Raw genomic sequence first — 15466 nt, forward strand, 5'->3', positions numbered from 1 at the left:
AACATAATGCGGCAAGAGGCGACCGACGATGTCATGGTGGAATGGTATCATATCACACACACACACACTCACACACACACACACACACACATGTATGTATATATAATATGTGAATGTGAAGAGATTAAACACATCCACCAAACATCAATCTATATATCTTCTTATTTGACTCAACAAAGTTTTAATTAGACCTTTGGGATGCCCAATAAAGTATAATCAGTATTTAATATCATATTGTTATTAATATGTGTCATTAATACTAAAAAATATCAAACACCAATTACATAAATATATAATATATCACATAAATATATATAGATATTTAATATGAATATGAAAGGATAAAACATATCCACCAAACATCAATCTATATATCTTCTTATTTAAATTAACAAAGTTTTAATTAGACCTTTGGGAATAATTGGGATGCCCAATAAAGTATAATCACTATTTAATATCATATTGTTATTAATATGTATCATTAATATAAAAAATATTAAACACCAATTACATTAAACCACATGTAACAAAAAATCTTACACATCCACATATCCCATATCATTACCAATTACATGTAGCCAAATGTACATATTCCACATCATCACCAATTACATGCAACTACATGTCAAACAATCATCCAACATGTCAAAATCCAGCAATTTTAGAGCTTTAAAACTCCTACATGTCAATTAAACAGGCCATGCTTCAGGATTAACCATCAAAGAGGAACGCTTTTTTTTTTGGTTTACGGACATGGTGGAATAGGCAGAACATTCCTATGGTCAACAATCATAGCAAAATTACGATCCGAATGTAACATTGTTCTCCCCGTTGCTACCTCAGGAATTGTTGCATTGCTGTTATTAGGAGGAAGAACAACCCAGTCATGTTTTCGGGTACGTTTAGATATCACCGAAGAGAGTACATGTGGTACTAAAAAGAGGATGCAAATTGGCAAAACTGATTTTGAAAACATCTTTGATAATTTGGGATGAAGCACTGATGGCAAATAGATATTACTTTGAAGCTCTTGACATATCTCTAAAAGATATTTATTAACAAAGTTTTAATTAGACATTTGAGATGCCCAATAAAGTATGATCATTATTTAATATCATATTGTTATCAAAATATGTCATTAATTCTTTAAAAAATATCAAATACCAAATACCAATTACATAAATATATAATATATCACATAAATATATATAAATATTTAATGTGAATGTGAACCGTATGTATTTATGTGAATGTGAAAGGGATTAAAGACATCCACCAAAGATCAATCTATATATCCCCTTATTTGAATTAACAAAGTTTTAATTAGACATTTAGGATGCCCAATAAAGTATAATCACTATTTAATATCATATTGTTATTTATATTTGTCATTAATACTAAAAAATATTAAATACCAATTACATTAAGCCACATGTAACCAAAAATCCTACATATCTAAATATCCTACATTATCATAAATTACATGCAACCAAATGTACATATCCCACATCATCACCAATTACATACATCCTCGAATATCATTTATATTAAAAAATATTAAAAATCAATTACATTAATACACATGTAACCAAAAATCCTACACATGCAAATATCTCACATCATCATCAATTACATACAACCAAATATACATATTTCACATTATCATCAATTATATGCAACATATATATATATAGTGTTTCTTACAACATGCAAATATAGCAAGTATACTAGTCGCACAAGTAATAGAGTGATGAGTGAGTATTGTTCCCATGAGGATTGTTGCTAAGCACTAAGTTTTCTACCGTTTTCAAGTTGAAGCAATCGAATTCTTTTGGATTAAAGGGAGCAATTTAAACTATAACTAAAACAAAATTTACTAAAATAAAAGTAAACTATGAAAGCAAGATTTAAAATACGGATAAAATCAATTCAAACAAACGGGTAGGGTTTTGACTTCATTCGGACTCTATGGGTTAAACCTAAAGAATTAAACTAAATTCATATTCACGTGCATTGATTATAAATCGAACTCTCTAAGGTGTCCAACATACCTTCTCAGGCTATGTTTTCCTACTCTTCCCTATTAACTTTCCGCACCCAACAAATTGAAAGTTAATAAATCTAAGCTCATTAAGCACAAGAATCCTAGATTGATTTCATTGGTTCTTGAATCTATCTCTAGCATCCAATAATACAATGGTGATTACCCAAGAAGCTTAACATGAATTATCTCTCAATCTCATCATGTTCATCACATAAAAACAATAAATACGGAATAATCACACAATCAAAGCAAAATCATATGAAATTAATAATCATCAACTCTCTAACCCATTAGAATCCGAACTACATAAAAACCCTAACCCAAAATAGGTTAGTTCATGGCTAAATCAATAAAACAATTAAAAGAAATGAAAAATTCCAAGTTTAACATCATGGACACAAGAGAAAAGGAAAAGAATCTTCCCAATTGACAAATCCACTGGTTTCACCTCGAATCTTCACACTTTGTTTAATCCAAAATCACTCAAAAATAAATCTAAGAAACTGTAAAAATTGATGTCTATCTCTCCACGAACGCCCCTAACAAAAAGACTAAGTCTTTCTTTTATACCTCGCCCAAAATCCTAAAACTTAGCCTAAAAATGAAATTGTGCGTTTTACAAAAACTGGAAAATGCAGACTTCGCCGCGGCAAAGAAGGAATCTCGCCGCGGCGACAAAGGAGTTGAATCTGGTGTGTGACTGGCTCATTTTGCCGCGGCAAAGCTTCCTGAAGAATTCTAAAATTATAGAATTGCCCTCCGCTTGCTTCTGAGTCCAGAAACTCCAAATCTGTCTTTATTCACTCAAAATGTCCATTTTAACCTGAAACACGAAATGTAAGGAATTAAGTAGCAATTTAGGCAAAAATAAACTAAGAAGTATCTAAAATTCGGCCTAAAAGCTTTAATAAACTAGTATAATCCTCAGATTATCAAATACCCCCAAACTAGGGACATGCTCGTCCCCGAGTATCAGGTACAAAATGAGATAAAAGAAAAACACAAACGTTCAAAAACACAAAACAGCAAATGACAAAAATTAAAAAAAAAAAGAAACAAGAGACTCAACTCACAAAACAGCTGCCTAGAATTTATACCAATCTCAAAAGTTGTTGCAAAATTATTAATAGAAAAATGTTTAACACTCCAAGAAGTTATAAGTTGCATCGACTTTTTTTCTCAATTGGTCCCCCGAGTAGGTAATCCCTACTTCAATCCACCTTCCGACTTCCCGGATTATTTTATGCAAGAATGCAAAGTTTATCAAATGGTGGCAACTCCATAAGCCTAAATATCGAACTACTCTCCACTAATAAGGACTAGAATCAAAAGGCCTTTATAAGCTTGTAACGCTAGGCTCGGGTAGTGGGTTCCAAGAAAAATGATAGGAATAACAAAGTAAGAGAACTCGGTTTTCCTCATGCAAACACTTAAATCAAATCGAACTCCACTTCTTCTCAACCACCAATCAACGTGTCCACTAATTTACAATCTTCAAACTTGTATCTTTCTTATTTCTGATACCATATATGCGGCGGGGGAAGTGCGTCTCAAGCACATTAACTAACTTGTGATTTTTGTGCAGGAAACCATGTGAGCAGTGAGTGTCAAGTGGGGAACACATTTGGTTCATCATCTTCATCATCGGAGCAAGTGAACTACTTGGCAGGAAATCAGAGGCAACCAAACAACCCGTACTCCAACACATACAATCCGAGGTGGAGAAATCATCCAAATCTGGCTTGGGGCAATCAGAACCAGCAAAATAATCAATGGAACCAAAAGACATTGCCAAATAACCAACCAGGGGTGAATAATCAACCGGGAGATCCAAGAGTGACAAAGTTAGAGGACATGTTTGGGAAGTTCATGCAAGAGACCACAGGTTTTATGAATGAGACGAGGACGAATTTCAGAAATTAAGGGGCGTCCATTCGGAATCTTGAGGTACAGATGGGACAATTGGCCGAGAAGTTAAATGAGAGACCGCAGGGATCTCTACCAAGCAACATGGTGACTAACCCACGTGAGCAAGTAAATGCAATTTCGTTGAGAAGTGGGACAAATTTAGAAGAGGTGAAAAAATCAAGGAAAAAGGAAAATCCATCAAAGAAAAATGAAGAATCTGATGAGGAAGTTGATGAAGAAATCATTGCTGAAGAGAAACCACCCAGCCCAATGAAAGATGAGCAGAAGCAAGAAGAGGGGAAAAAGAAAAGGAAAGAGAAATTGCCATTCCCCGAGATACCACCAGAGTTGGCGTATCACACACCACCCGTACCTTTTCCTCAAGGACTCAGAAAAGAAAATCAGGATAAGCAGTTTATTAAATTTCTTGATGTTTTTAAGAAACTGCATATTAACATTCTTTTTGCAGATGCATTGCAGCAGATGCCGAGCTACGCGAAGTTCCTTAAGGAAATCCTATCGAACAAAAGGAAGCTAGAAGATGAGGAAACGGTGATGCTTACGGAGGAATGCAGTGCCATCTTACAAAAAAAGCTACCCCCGAAACTCAAAGATCTAGGGAGTTTTACTATTCCTTACACTATAGGAGATATCACCTTTGATCGAGTTTTATGTGACCTAGGTGCTAGCATTAACCTTATGCCTTTTTCTGTTTTCAGGAAATTAGGAATTGGTGAAGTGAAGCCGACAACCATATGCTTGCAACTTGCAGATCGATCAATAAAGCATCCGAGGGGCATTGTGGAGGATGTGTTGATTACAGTGGACAAGTTTATTTTTTTTGCAGATTTCTTTGTGTTGGATATGGAAGAAGACAAAGAGATTCCTCTTATCCTGGGACGACCATTTCTTGCTACCGGAAGAGCTTTAATCGACATTCAAGAAGGGAAGTTAATCATGAGGATGCAAGATGAAGAAATAACATTTAATGCCCTTGAATCAATGAGAGCTCCACCAAAACAATAGTCATGTTTAAAAATCGATGTGGTGGACCAGGCGAAGATTGAAACCTTCCAACTGAACAATCCTAAGGTGGAAATTAGGAGCTGCATTGTCAAACCGAATCAGTTCGAGAATGAGGACCACAACGAAAGTTGCACAAAATTCTGAGATAAGCCACAGTCGAGATTGTGTTTTCACAAGGACCGGATCTCTCAGCTCAAAAAGGGTGAGGGAAAGTCAAGAAAACGGAAAGCAGTCGGTGAGAAGAGTCGAACCACCAAATTAATGACCAAGGGATGGAAATGGGTGGTGAAACTCTCAACAAGGCCACTGTGTGAAAAAGATCACCAGCAAAAGAAGCTCGAGGACAAAGGAATATTCCAGGATGTGATGTACTTGGATAATTTGGACTGACGTGAAAGATTGAGAGAGTAGAGCTTACCGACTATAAACAAGCGCTTCTTGGGAGGCAACCCAAGTGTTTTAATTTTTTATTTTTCATTTCATTGTGTTTGAATGTATTTGATTTTCTTATGAGTTTGAATGAATTTTAATTTGTGTGTTTTTGGGTGTTTCAGGTGAAGTTTTCAGCTAGTACAAGGAAAGAAAATGCTCCAGACTTCGCCGGGGCGAAGAAGTATTCTTCGTCGCGGCGAAGCACATTTTGTGAAAATGAGTTTTGAAAAGTCCTAGACTTCGCCGCGGCGAAGATTGTTCTTCGCCGGGGCGAAGCAACCTGAAAAATATGTTGCAGCTACTGTAAGTTTTCGCCCTAGCGAAGAATTTGTCTTCGCCGCGGTGAAGTAGGTTGGACGAAATTTCTCTAAGGCAAGTTTGCCGTAGCGAAGATTTTTCTTCGCTGGGGCGATTAGCCACGGTAAGTTTTCACCCCGGCGAAGTATTTTTTTTCGCCGCGGCGAAACCTGGGTTTCAATTTAGGGTTCTATGAACGAAGAACTTCGCCGCGACGAGGCTTGTTCTTCGCTGCGGCGAAGATAGTTTTCTATAAATACACACTTTCGTTTTTCATTCTTCACGCGACTTTTCCATCCATTTGAGAGAAAAATTTTCCAATTTCAATCCTTTGCCTTCCAAGTGTTTTCCCAACCAAAGTTCTCACTCCTTAACCCTCCTAAACACCAAAACAACTTATTTCAACAACAATTTCAGCAAAAATTTCACGAAAATTTTAGGTTGAAGAAATTTGGGGCTTTCCAATCTGGGCTGATTATGGGTAAATTGGTGGCGCATAATCCTTCGTATTGGTAAGATCTCAAGTTCCCTAAACTTATTTTTGCACAATTTCGAGTTTTGATTTGTAGATCTGAAAAAGTTGATTGTTGGTTGAGTTGCGAATTTTTGGGTGCTTGTGAGTTCGATTCTGTTGACAAAGGGTTGATTGTGCATGTTGTGATATTGAGGAGTGTGGTTTTGAGTTTTGGAGTGTTTTGTTGAATTTGGAGAAATCGTAGTTTGGGGGTCTAAGTGCGAATTTTTGGAAGTGTGTAAATTTTTGCAGGATTGGATTATTTGTCATAGGCCACCTAGGTTTGAATTTGTGGGGTTGCATTGTGAGTTAAAGTATAGTTTTTGAAAACATGCCGCTCAAAGTTAAGGTTCCATCCAAGGGCAAGGGAAAAGGAAAGAAAGTGGACAACCGCTTCGTGAGTGAGGAGGCCCGGAAACGATATCAAGGGGCTATCCAAAGAAGAGATAAGGGCTTTATTCCTAAGCGCAGATTGACCGCGAGTTAGATTTTGGACTGGAGTTGAGGGAGACAATGGGAACTGTTTATGAGTGCTCCTGCACAATCGGTAGTGGAGCCGCTAGTAAGGGAGTTTTATGCCAACCTCCTGGATTGTGAGGAGGGTACTGCATTTGTGAGAGGGGTTGATGTGCCCTTTACGAAAGATGTGATCAATGAGTTTTATACCCTGCCTGGGATTGATCAGGATGAGTACGGAAGGTTTAAGGCGTCACAGTTTCAGGATAGTATCATTCTTCCGGTCATTGCAAAGTCGGATGCAACTTGGGCAGTGTCGAAGAAACAAAAGAAGACCATTAAAGGAACTTATTTGATACCGATGGCTCAACTGTGACAGTATTTTGTTAATGCGAGGTTGATGCCGGAAACGCACTATAGCACGGTAACTTACGAGAAGGCATTATTGCTTTATTCTATTGCCACAGGAAAGAGTATAAATGTGGGACGAATTATCTTGAACAACATTCATCATGCTGCCAAACTAGGGCGATCAAGTTACTCTTTCCCACATCTCATTACAGCCTTGTGCATTAGAGCTGGAGCCAAGGTGGATGATGATGAGCAACATATTCATGCTGCCCCATCTTCGATTCAGATTATTTTCAAAAGCATCTTGAACGTCCAGAAGCTGAGCAACCAAGAGCAGGAACAAAACGGCAAAGAACCACACAAGGCCCTATCACATCCTCCAACTCCACAGCTCCACAGCTACACAGAAGGAGATGATACAGCAGATGATAGGTATGATGAAACGTATGGCAAAACGTCAGGATTGGTTGGCTGATCAGACCCAGATGATGTATGATATGCAGAAGAGTAGCTTCAACAAACTCAACGTTGACACTACAGCATTCCAATGGGCTGACTGGGATTTAGATGAGTGGATGGGCTCCGAGTTGAAAGAGGAAGAAGAGGAGGAAGAGGAAGAGGAAGACGAGGGCGGCGAAGAATGAGCACCGGAACACCTGTTTTGTTTCTCTTTATTTTTATTTGTTTTTCGTTGATTTTGTTTTTCATTTCATACATTAAACTCAGTTTATATTTTTGTTTTGGATTGTTGTAGTTGTTTTCGTTTTTTCATTTTCTTTTAATTTGCAGTTGTTGCAAGGACGAGATTAGGTTGTAATATTTTCAATTTAGTTGGTGAATTTTTTCTAACATAGTGGATAGGGGTGTTCAAAAGCAGTTAACTGAACCGGTTAACCGCTTTTTTGAACTGAACTGGTTTTTCGGTTCGGGAAAATTCCCGAACCGAAACCGAACCGGTTTGGAGGGAAAACTGCTTTTTTTAAAGCGGTTAACCGGTTTTGAACCGGTTTTCCCTTTTTTTTTTATAAAACTTATTTTTTTTTATTTTTTCCTAAATTAAATTGTAAATATAAATAATACATATCCAAATAAAAATTAGACATTCATATATATCCATTGACCACTACTAACGATACATTAAAAATATTATTATTTTTTATTTAATATATAATATATAATATTATTATTTTTTATTTAATATATAATATTTATTTATATATATATATATTGTAAAACCGATTCAAAAAACCGGTTTCGGTTAACCGCTTTTTATTTTTTCCCGAACCGGAAATTCGGTTTTTTGAATTTTTCAAACCGTAACCGAACCGTTTTTTCGGTTTGGTTATCGGTTCGGTTCAGTTTTTGCATTTTTTTGAACACCCCTAATAGTGGACACCACAGTTTCAATTGTTTTGACAGATGTTGGGTGATGCAAAAGTCACAGATCGAGTGTGCACTGTGGAGCACAACTTCACGGATTAATTTGGGAAATATCTCGTACCTTTGTTATTTTTGTTTTTCTATTCCTAATTTATGCGTAATGGGACATTGGGGACAATGTCATCTTTTGTTTGGTGGTAGGAAAATTAAGAAATTTTTGATTTTGTTTATTTTACTTTGTTTTGATTTTTTTTGCCGACGATGAATAGTATAAATCAATGATGCGAATTGGATTGTTGTGATTTTATTGTTAAGAAATGTTAAGCATTGCTTCAAGTTTAGGTTTATTGACTGAATTTTGATTGAGGTTTTTTGAGTGGTTCAACCACCATTTTCACTTTCTCGGCATGCTTAGATTCACTTTATGTACTTAGGTAAAGTTTTGATAATGTTGGTGGACTCTAGAACCTAGTAGAGAAGTGCTTGAGGCGAAATTCTAGGATTAGACATGGTTGAGGAGATGATTTAGGCATTCTTTTTGGAACGTTAGAACCTTTCTAGCCGACCCATGAATGAAATTGTCCCTAGTCACCCATTTGAGCCGTATGAATTATTATTGCTTTATTTTTCTTGGCAAACCAAAAAAAGAAAAAAAAAAAAAAACTTGAACCCGGGTGCCACTGTAGTAGTACTGTGCACCCCCATCTTTTGCCAAGTTTAAGGATATCTCGGCTGGAAACTAGTAACCGCCTTAAAAACTGCCTAGCAGTACTTGGTGACCTCTGGTTTAACAACGTCACGTACACCTTAGACGCACTTCCCCCACCGCATATATGGTATTAGAAATAAGAAAGATACAAGTTTGAGGGTTGTAAATTAGTGGACACGTTGATTGGTGGTTGAGAAGAAGTGGAGTTTGATTTGATTTGAGTGTTTGCATGAGGAAAACCGAGTTCTCTTACTTTGTTATTCCTATCCTTTTTCTTGGAACCCATTACCCGAGCCTAGTGTTACAAGCTTATAAAGACCTTTTGATTCTTATCTTTGTCTAGTCCTCATTAGTGGAGAGTAGTTTGATATTTAGGCTTATGGAGTCTGCCATCATTTGATAAACTTTGCATTCCTACATAAAATAATCCGGGAAGTCGGAAGGTGGATTGAAGTGGGGATTACCTACTCGGGGGACCAATTGAGAAAGAAAGTCGATGCAACTTATAACTTCTTGGAGTATTAAACATTTTTCTATTAATACTTTTGCAACAACTTTTGAGATTGGTATAAATTCTAGGCCGTTGTTTTGTGAGTCGAGTCTCTTGTTTCTTTTTTTTAAATTTTTGTCATTTGCTGTTTTGTGTTTTTGAACGTTTGTGTTTTTCTTTTATCTCGTTTTGTACCTGATGCTCGGGGACGAGCATGTCCCTAGTTTGGGGGTATTTGATAATCCAAGGATTATACTAGTTTATTTAGGCTTTTAGGCCGGATTTTAGATACTTCTTAGTTTATTTTTGCCTGGATTGCTACTTAATTCCTTACATTTCGTGTTTCAGGTTAAAATGGACATTTTGTGCCAATAAAGACAGATTTGGAGTTTCTGGACTCAGAAGCAAGTGGAAGGCAATTCTGTAATTTCATAATTCTTCAGGAAGCTTCGTTGCGGCGAAGGTTGTTCTTCGTCGCGGCGAAATGAGCCAGTCATGCACCAGATTTAACTCCTTTGTCGCCGCGGCGAGATACCTTCTTCGCTGCGGCGAAGTCTGCATTTTCCAGTTTTTGTAAAACGCACAGTTTCGTTTTTAGGCTAAGTTTTAGGATTTTGGGCGAGGTATAAAAGAAATACTTAGTCTTTTTGTTGAGGGTGTTCGTGGAGAGATAGACAACAGTTTTTACATTTTCTTAGATTTATTGTTGAGTGATTTTGGATTAAACAAAGTGTGAAGATTCGAGGTGAAACCAGTGGATTCGTCAATTGGATAGATTCTTTTCCCTTTCTCTTGTGTCCATGATGTTGAACTTGGAATTTTTTGTTTCTTTTAATTGTTTCATTGATTTAGACATGAACTAACCTAATTTGGGTTAGGGTTATGATTGTAGTTCGGAATTTCATGGGTTAATTGATTGAATGATTTTATTTTCATATGAACGTGATTGATTGTGTGATTACTCTGAATTGATTGTTTATATGTGATGAACATGATGAGATTGAGAAATGAATCATGTTAGGCTTCTTGGGTATTCACCGTTGTAGTATTAGATGCTAGAGATAGATTCAAGAACCAATGAAATCAATCTAGGATTCTTGTGCTTAATGAGCTCAGTTTTATTAACTTTCAATTTGTTGGGTGCGGAAGGTTAATAGGGAAGAGTAGGAAAACATAGCCTGAGAATGTATGTTGGACATTTTAGAGAGTTCGATTTAAAATCAATGCGTGTAAATATGAATTTAGTTTAATTCTTAGGTTTAACCCATAGAGTCCGAATGAAGTCAAAACCCTACCCGTTTGTTTGAATTGATTTTATCCCCTTTTAAATCTTGCTTTCATAGTTTACTTTTATTTTAGTAAATTTTGTTTCAGTTATAGTTTTAATTGCTCCCTTTAATCCAAAACAATTCGATTGCTTCAACTTGAAAACGGTAGAAAACTTAGTGCTTAGCAACAATCCTCGTGGGAACTATACTCACTCATCACTCTATTACTTGTGCGACTAGTATACTTGCTACATTTGCATGTTGTAAGAAACACGCATCAAGTTTTTGGCGCCGTTGCCGGAGATTGAGTTTTAAGTTAACATTGAGTTTTTCTATAGTTAGCTAGATTAAAGTTTTAATTTTTGTTTTCAATTTTCAGTTGGTTTGTGATCTCACTTTCTTTCGTTTATTTTGTGCAGTTTATGCGAAGAGCGAGACGTCAGCTAGTAGTTCCTGTTGATCTTGAGATTGAGAGAACCGCCAGACGACTTAATAGAGAGAGAAGAGAAAGAGAGGATATAGTGGTTGAATCAGAAGAATTAGCTGTTGAAATGGCAGAACCAGAAAACAGGACACTAAAGGAATTCTTAGTTCCCACGGTTAATGGCAGTGGTTCGAGCATTATGAGACCAGCAGTCCAAGCCAACACATTTGAGATAAAGCCGGCAATCATCCAGATGATCCAGCAGTCGGTAAGGTTTAATGGTGATTTGAAGGAAGATCCGGATCAGCATATTGCGAACTTCTTGGAAATTTGTGACACCTTCAAGTCGAACGGAGTGTCAGATGACGCCATTAGGTTAAGGTTATTCCCATTCTCATTGGAGGATAAAGCTAAGGGGTGGTTAATGGCACTACCATTGGGAACTATCACAACATGGAATGATTTAGCATAGAAGTTCCTGACCAAGTTCTTTCCTCCAGCAAAATCAGCAAAACTGAGAAATGATATCACATCATTTTTACAAGATGAATCCGAGTCATTGTATGAGGCTTGGGAAAGGTACAAGGAATTGATGAGGAAATGTCCACACCATGGGTTGCCAGTCTGGCTTCAAGTCCAAACATTCTACAATGGACTGATGGGTAACGTGCAAACCATGGTGGATGCAGCATCAGGAGGAGTTTTGCAGAATAAGACACCAGAGGAGGCTTATGAGTTGCTTGAAGTTTTGGCAAGCAACAACTATCAAAGACCAAATGAGAGAGCAATATCAAGAAAATCTACGGGTCTTCATGAAGTTGATGCCTTCACAGTCATTTCAGCCCAACTCACGGCAAACAGTAGGGAAGAGTAGGAAAACATAGCCTGAGAAGGTATGTTGGACACCTGAGAGAGTTCGATTTACAATCAATGCATGTGACTATGAATTTAGTTTAATTCTTTAGGTTTAACCCATAGAGTCCGAATGAAGTCAAAACCCTACCCGTTTGTTTGAATTGATTTTATCCNCTTAACATCATTGAAATGAGGCAAACTGGACTCTTCCATATTCTGTAATTTAATGCAAAACCAATACTAGTGTTCGCGTTCACGAATCTGATTCATAACAATCACCAACAAATTTTCTCTATCAGTTTTTTTCTATTGTAACATATATTCAATCCAAAATAGAATACAAAACTAAATAAATACATAAGTTAAATAAAAATCGGTTAACAACCTCAACAAATCTTTCTAATCTGGACAAAGTTTGATCTTTTTATCTCCCTTTTCACCGTGAAAAAATGTTTGATGAAAAGTTTATACTTTCGTTCTTGTCGCGGTAGCTGGAAAATGAGGAAAAAACGGTTGTTCAGGAAGAAATGGCTGAGAAATGCAGATGCAACGCAGACGCCAAGAACAGACAGCAACGAAGAATTTTGGCGCTGGTTTGTGGAGAAGCGTATTGGAGAAGCTAATGTTATTTCGCAAATAAAAAAAAAATTATTTAAAAAACATTTCATTAAAGTGTGGACGGGCGTCCATACATAGTGGACGGGCGTCCATTACTTACGGACGCCCGTCCACACTTAAGGGACGGCCGTCCACAGGTTATGGACGACTGTCCAAATTTTTTCTTTTATTTTAAAAAACATAAGTAATGGACAGGCGTCCATTCCTTATGGACGCCAATTGTGGACGACCATCCAAATTTTTTCTTTAGTTTTTAAAAACCAAAATAATGGACGGGCGTCCATTTCTTACGGACGCCTGTCCAAAAGTAAGGGACGGCCGTCCACAATTCGTGGATGGGCGTCCCCAAAGTTTTTTTTATTTTTTTTTTTTATTTTCATGTTTTGGTTAAGGACGGGTGTCCCTTATTTGCGGGCGGCCATCCAAATTTTTTCTTTTATTTTAAAAAGCGTAAGTAATGGACGAGCGTCCATTCCTTCCAAATTTTTTCTTTAGTTTTTAAAAACCAAAATAATGGACGGGCATCCATTTCTTGCGGACGCCCGTACAAAAATAAGAGACGGTCGTCCACAATTCGTGGACGAGCGTCCCCAAATTTTTTTTTTTTTAAATTTTCATATTTTGGTTAAGGACAGGCGTCCCTTATTTGCGGGCACCCGTCCAAAATGAATGGACGGCTGTCCATAACAGATGAACGGTCATCCGTAAATTTTTTTAAAAAGAACTGTTAATGGACGGACGTCCATTAAAATATGAATGCCCGTCCAATATTTAGGGACAGCCGTCCATAACCTATGAACGGTCGTTCCAAATTTTTATAAAAAAAAATTAATCCATTTTACTTATGGACGGGCGTCCTTTAAATGGGGACGCCCGTCCATAGCTAATGGACTCCCGTCCATATAATATGAATGGGAGTCCATGTAAGTGAACGGCCGTCCATATTTGATAGATGACCGTTCACTAGAAAAATATTTATTGTTTAATGACGCGTCTGAATTGCTGGCAACAGTTGGTGTGAGTCAGGTGTGAGTCAAGAGTACACATAGGCCAGTACACATTTTCGGTGTAAAAGTGCCGATGTCCGTAGCTTTGTTGAAAATAATATTGTGAAAGAAAAAAATTAAAAAATAAGAGACTGTAATTGTTTTCTTTTATTATTCTTCATAGAAGAGAATGAAAATTCACAATTCTACAATAAAAAGAGTTTAAACAAAATTTGATTTACATTTAATTAGAAAATAATCTTAAGTAACAATATTTTATTATAAAAGTAAGAATATAGATAATTAAATTTTATCACTAATTATATATAATGAGGAAACAATAATATTAACAATAAAACTATACTTATAACCTTTTCATACAACTTTTTTCATACAATCATAAGATGGCAGCTCATGATTTGTTAGTTTATATTTGGGCAGACAAGACCTATTGCAAATTGATCAATTACGAGTTGTCACATTAAGATTGTATGAAAATGTTATAAATTAGTGCTGTTCTAATATTAAAGGATCAATGTTATGTTTACAATTGAGTCATACAATCGAATAGTACAATCAGACAAAAAACAATAGACAAAGTAGTTATTTTACATAAATTTTGTACAACTTTTATCTATCTTTATGATTCAGTTGTTAGCAAATCATTATTGATATCAAAGTAGCCCTTAAGAAATAAAAGATTTTTTTTTTTTTAATTCAAGAAAAAAAAAGGATTAAATTGGAAGAATTTCTAACCATATATTTTTAACGAGGCCTCGACTCAAGGAGAGGATAGGCCCGAAAAAGTCAGTAAACAGCCAAAGCTCGAACGCCGTCCAGGCCTCTTTGAGAGAGAAAGGGTAAAAAAGTCTTTTGGCTTTTTTTTTTTCGGTTAATTTAACCAAGAAAGTCAGAAGACTCATAAACCTCTACACCCACAGCGCAACCACCACCTTCTCTTCTCTCGAGGTTCCCTCGTGCAAGTAGCGAGTAAAATGGCCGCCCCTAACAACAAGAAGGAATATGGTTACTGCATGGGGAGGAAGGTCGACACCCGCGCCTTAGAAAGTTATCGGTACTACTTGTCTCTACGCACCGTTTTAGAGATGCTTAATGACCGAGGCTATGACATTCCCTCCTCTCAACTCAGTCGCTCACTGGCTGAGTTCCGTTCGATTTTTGGAGACAAACCTGACATAGAACGACTACGTTTTGACTTTCCTCTCCGTTCCAAACCCTCCAAAAAGGTGCCTTTTTTATTAGCAAATACTATTTTACCTCTTTATGTTTTTAGATAAACACGAGTTCATTAATAATTTTAGTTTCTCCAAAGGAAACAAATATTTTTCTTGCCCTTCCACCGTTCTTATTGTTGTTTGAATGTGTTAAATACTTAAATATCAAAAAAATTTGTGTTGGCTGTTTGGCATGTCCAGAGTAAATTATATAATGGTTAAAGCATCCTGACATTATTTTCAAAAATATTATGCAGATGCTGGTTTTGTTCTTGGGAACTGACGAAGTCAAAACACAAACTGTTCGACATATTTTTGGTCAGATTCTAAATAGAGAAAATATACAGGGGCTGATGCTAATCTTGCAAAGCAAAATGACCCCTATTGCTAAAAATGAAGTCAAAAAATTTCCATTTAAAGTTGAGATTTTCCAAGTAAGTCACCGTTTTAAACTTCCATTCTAGTTTCTGCAT

At 36.5% G+C, this 15466-nt stretch overlaps 1 protein-coding gene and 1 non-coding gene across 2 annotated transcripts; one reads left to right on the plus strand and one right to left on the minus strand.

Moving 5' to 3' along the window:
- Window positions 1–11810: 11810 nt before the first annotated feature.
- On the minus strand, window positions 11811–11917 carry LOC116109970. The gene has a single exon (XR_004124816.1). It is a non-coding gene; the product is annotated as a small nucleolar RNA R71 (small nucleolar RNA).
- A 2781-nt stretch (window positions 11918–14698) lies between these two features.
- On the plus strand, window positions 14699–15457 carry LOC116109945 (DNA-directed RNA polymerase V subunit 5C-like). Its single transcript, XM_031396180.1, has 2 exons — window positions 14699–15005; window positions 15251–15457. Exons 1-2 carry the CDS (start codon window positions 14754–14756, stop codon window positions 15455–15457), a joined length of 459 nt encoding a protein of 152 aa, XP_031252040.1. The 5' UTR covers window positions 14699–14753.
- Window positions 15458–15466: the final 9 nt, after the last annotated feature.

The sequence above is a fragment of the Pistacia vera genome, unplaced genomic scaffold (assembly GCF_008641045.1).
Source record: "Pistacia vera cultivar Batoury unplaced genomic scaffold, PisVer_v2 Contig591, whole genome shotgun sequence".
In the NCBI taxonomy this organism is placed as follows: Eukaryota; Viridiplantae; Streptophyta; class Magnoliopsida; order Sapindales; family Anacardiaceae; genus Pistacia; species Pistacia vera.

What these genes read in the sequence shown, in the direction of transcription:
- LOC116109945 (XM_031396180.1), top strand. Translation starts at nt 14,754, where the DNA reads ATGGCCGCCCCTAACAACAAGAAGGAATATGGTTACTGCATGGGGAGG. An exon ending in GTTCCAAACCCTCCAAAAAG is followed by an intron (nt 15,006 to 15,250) that starts GTGCCTTTTTTA and finishes AATATTATGCAG; the next exon opens with ATGCTGGTTTTGTTCTTGGG.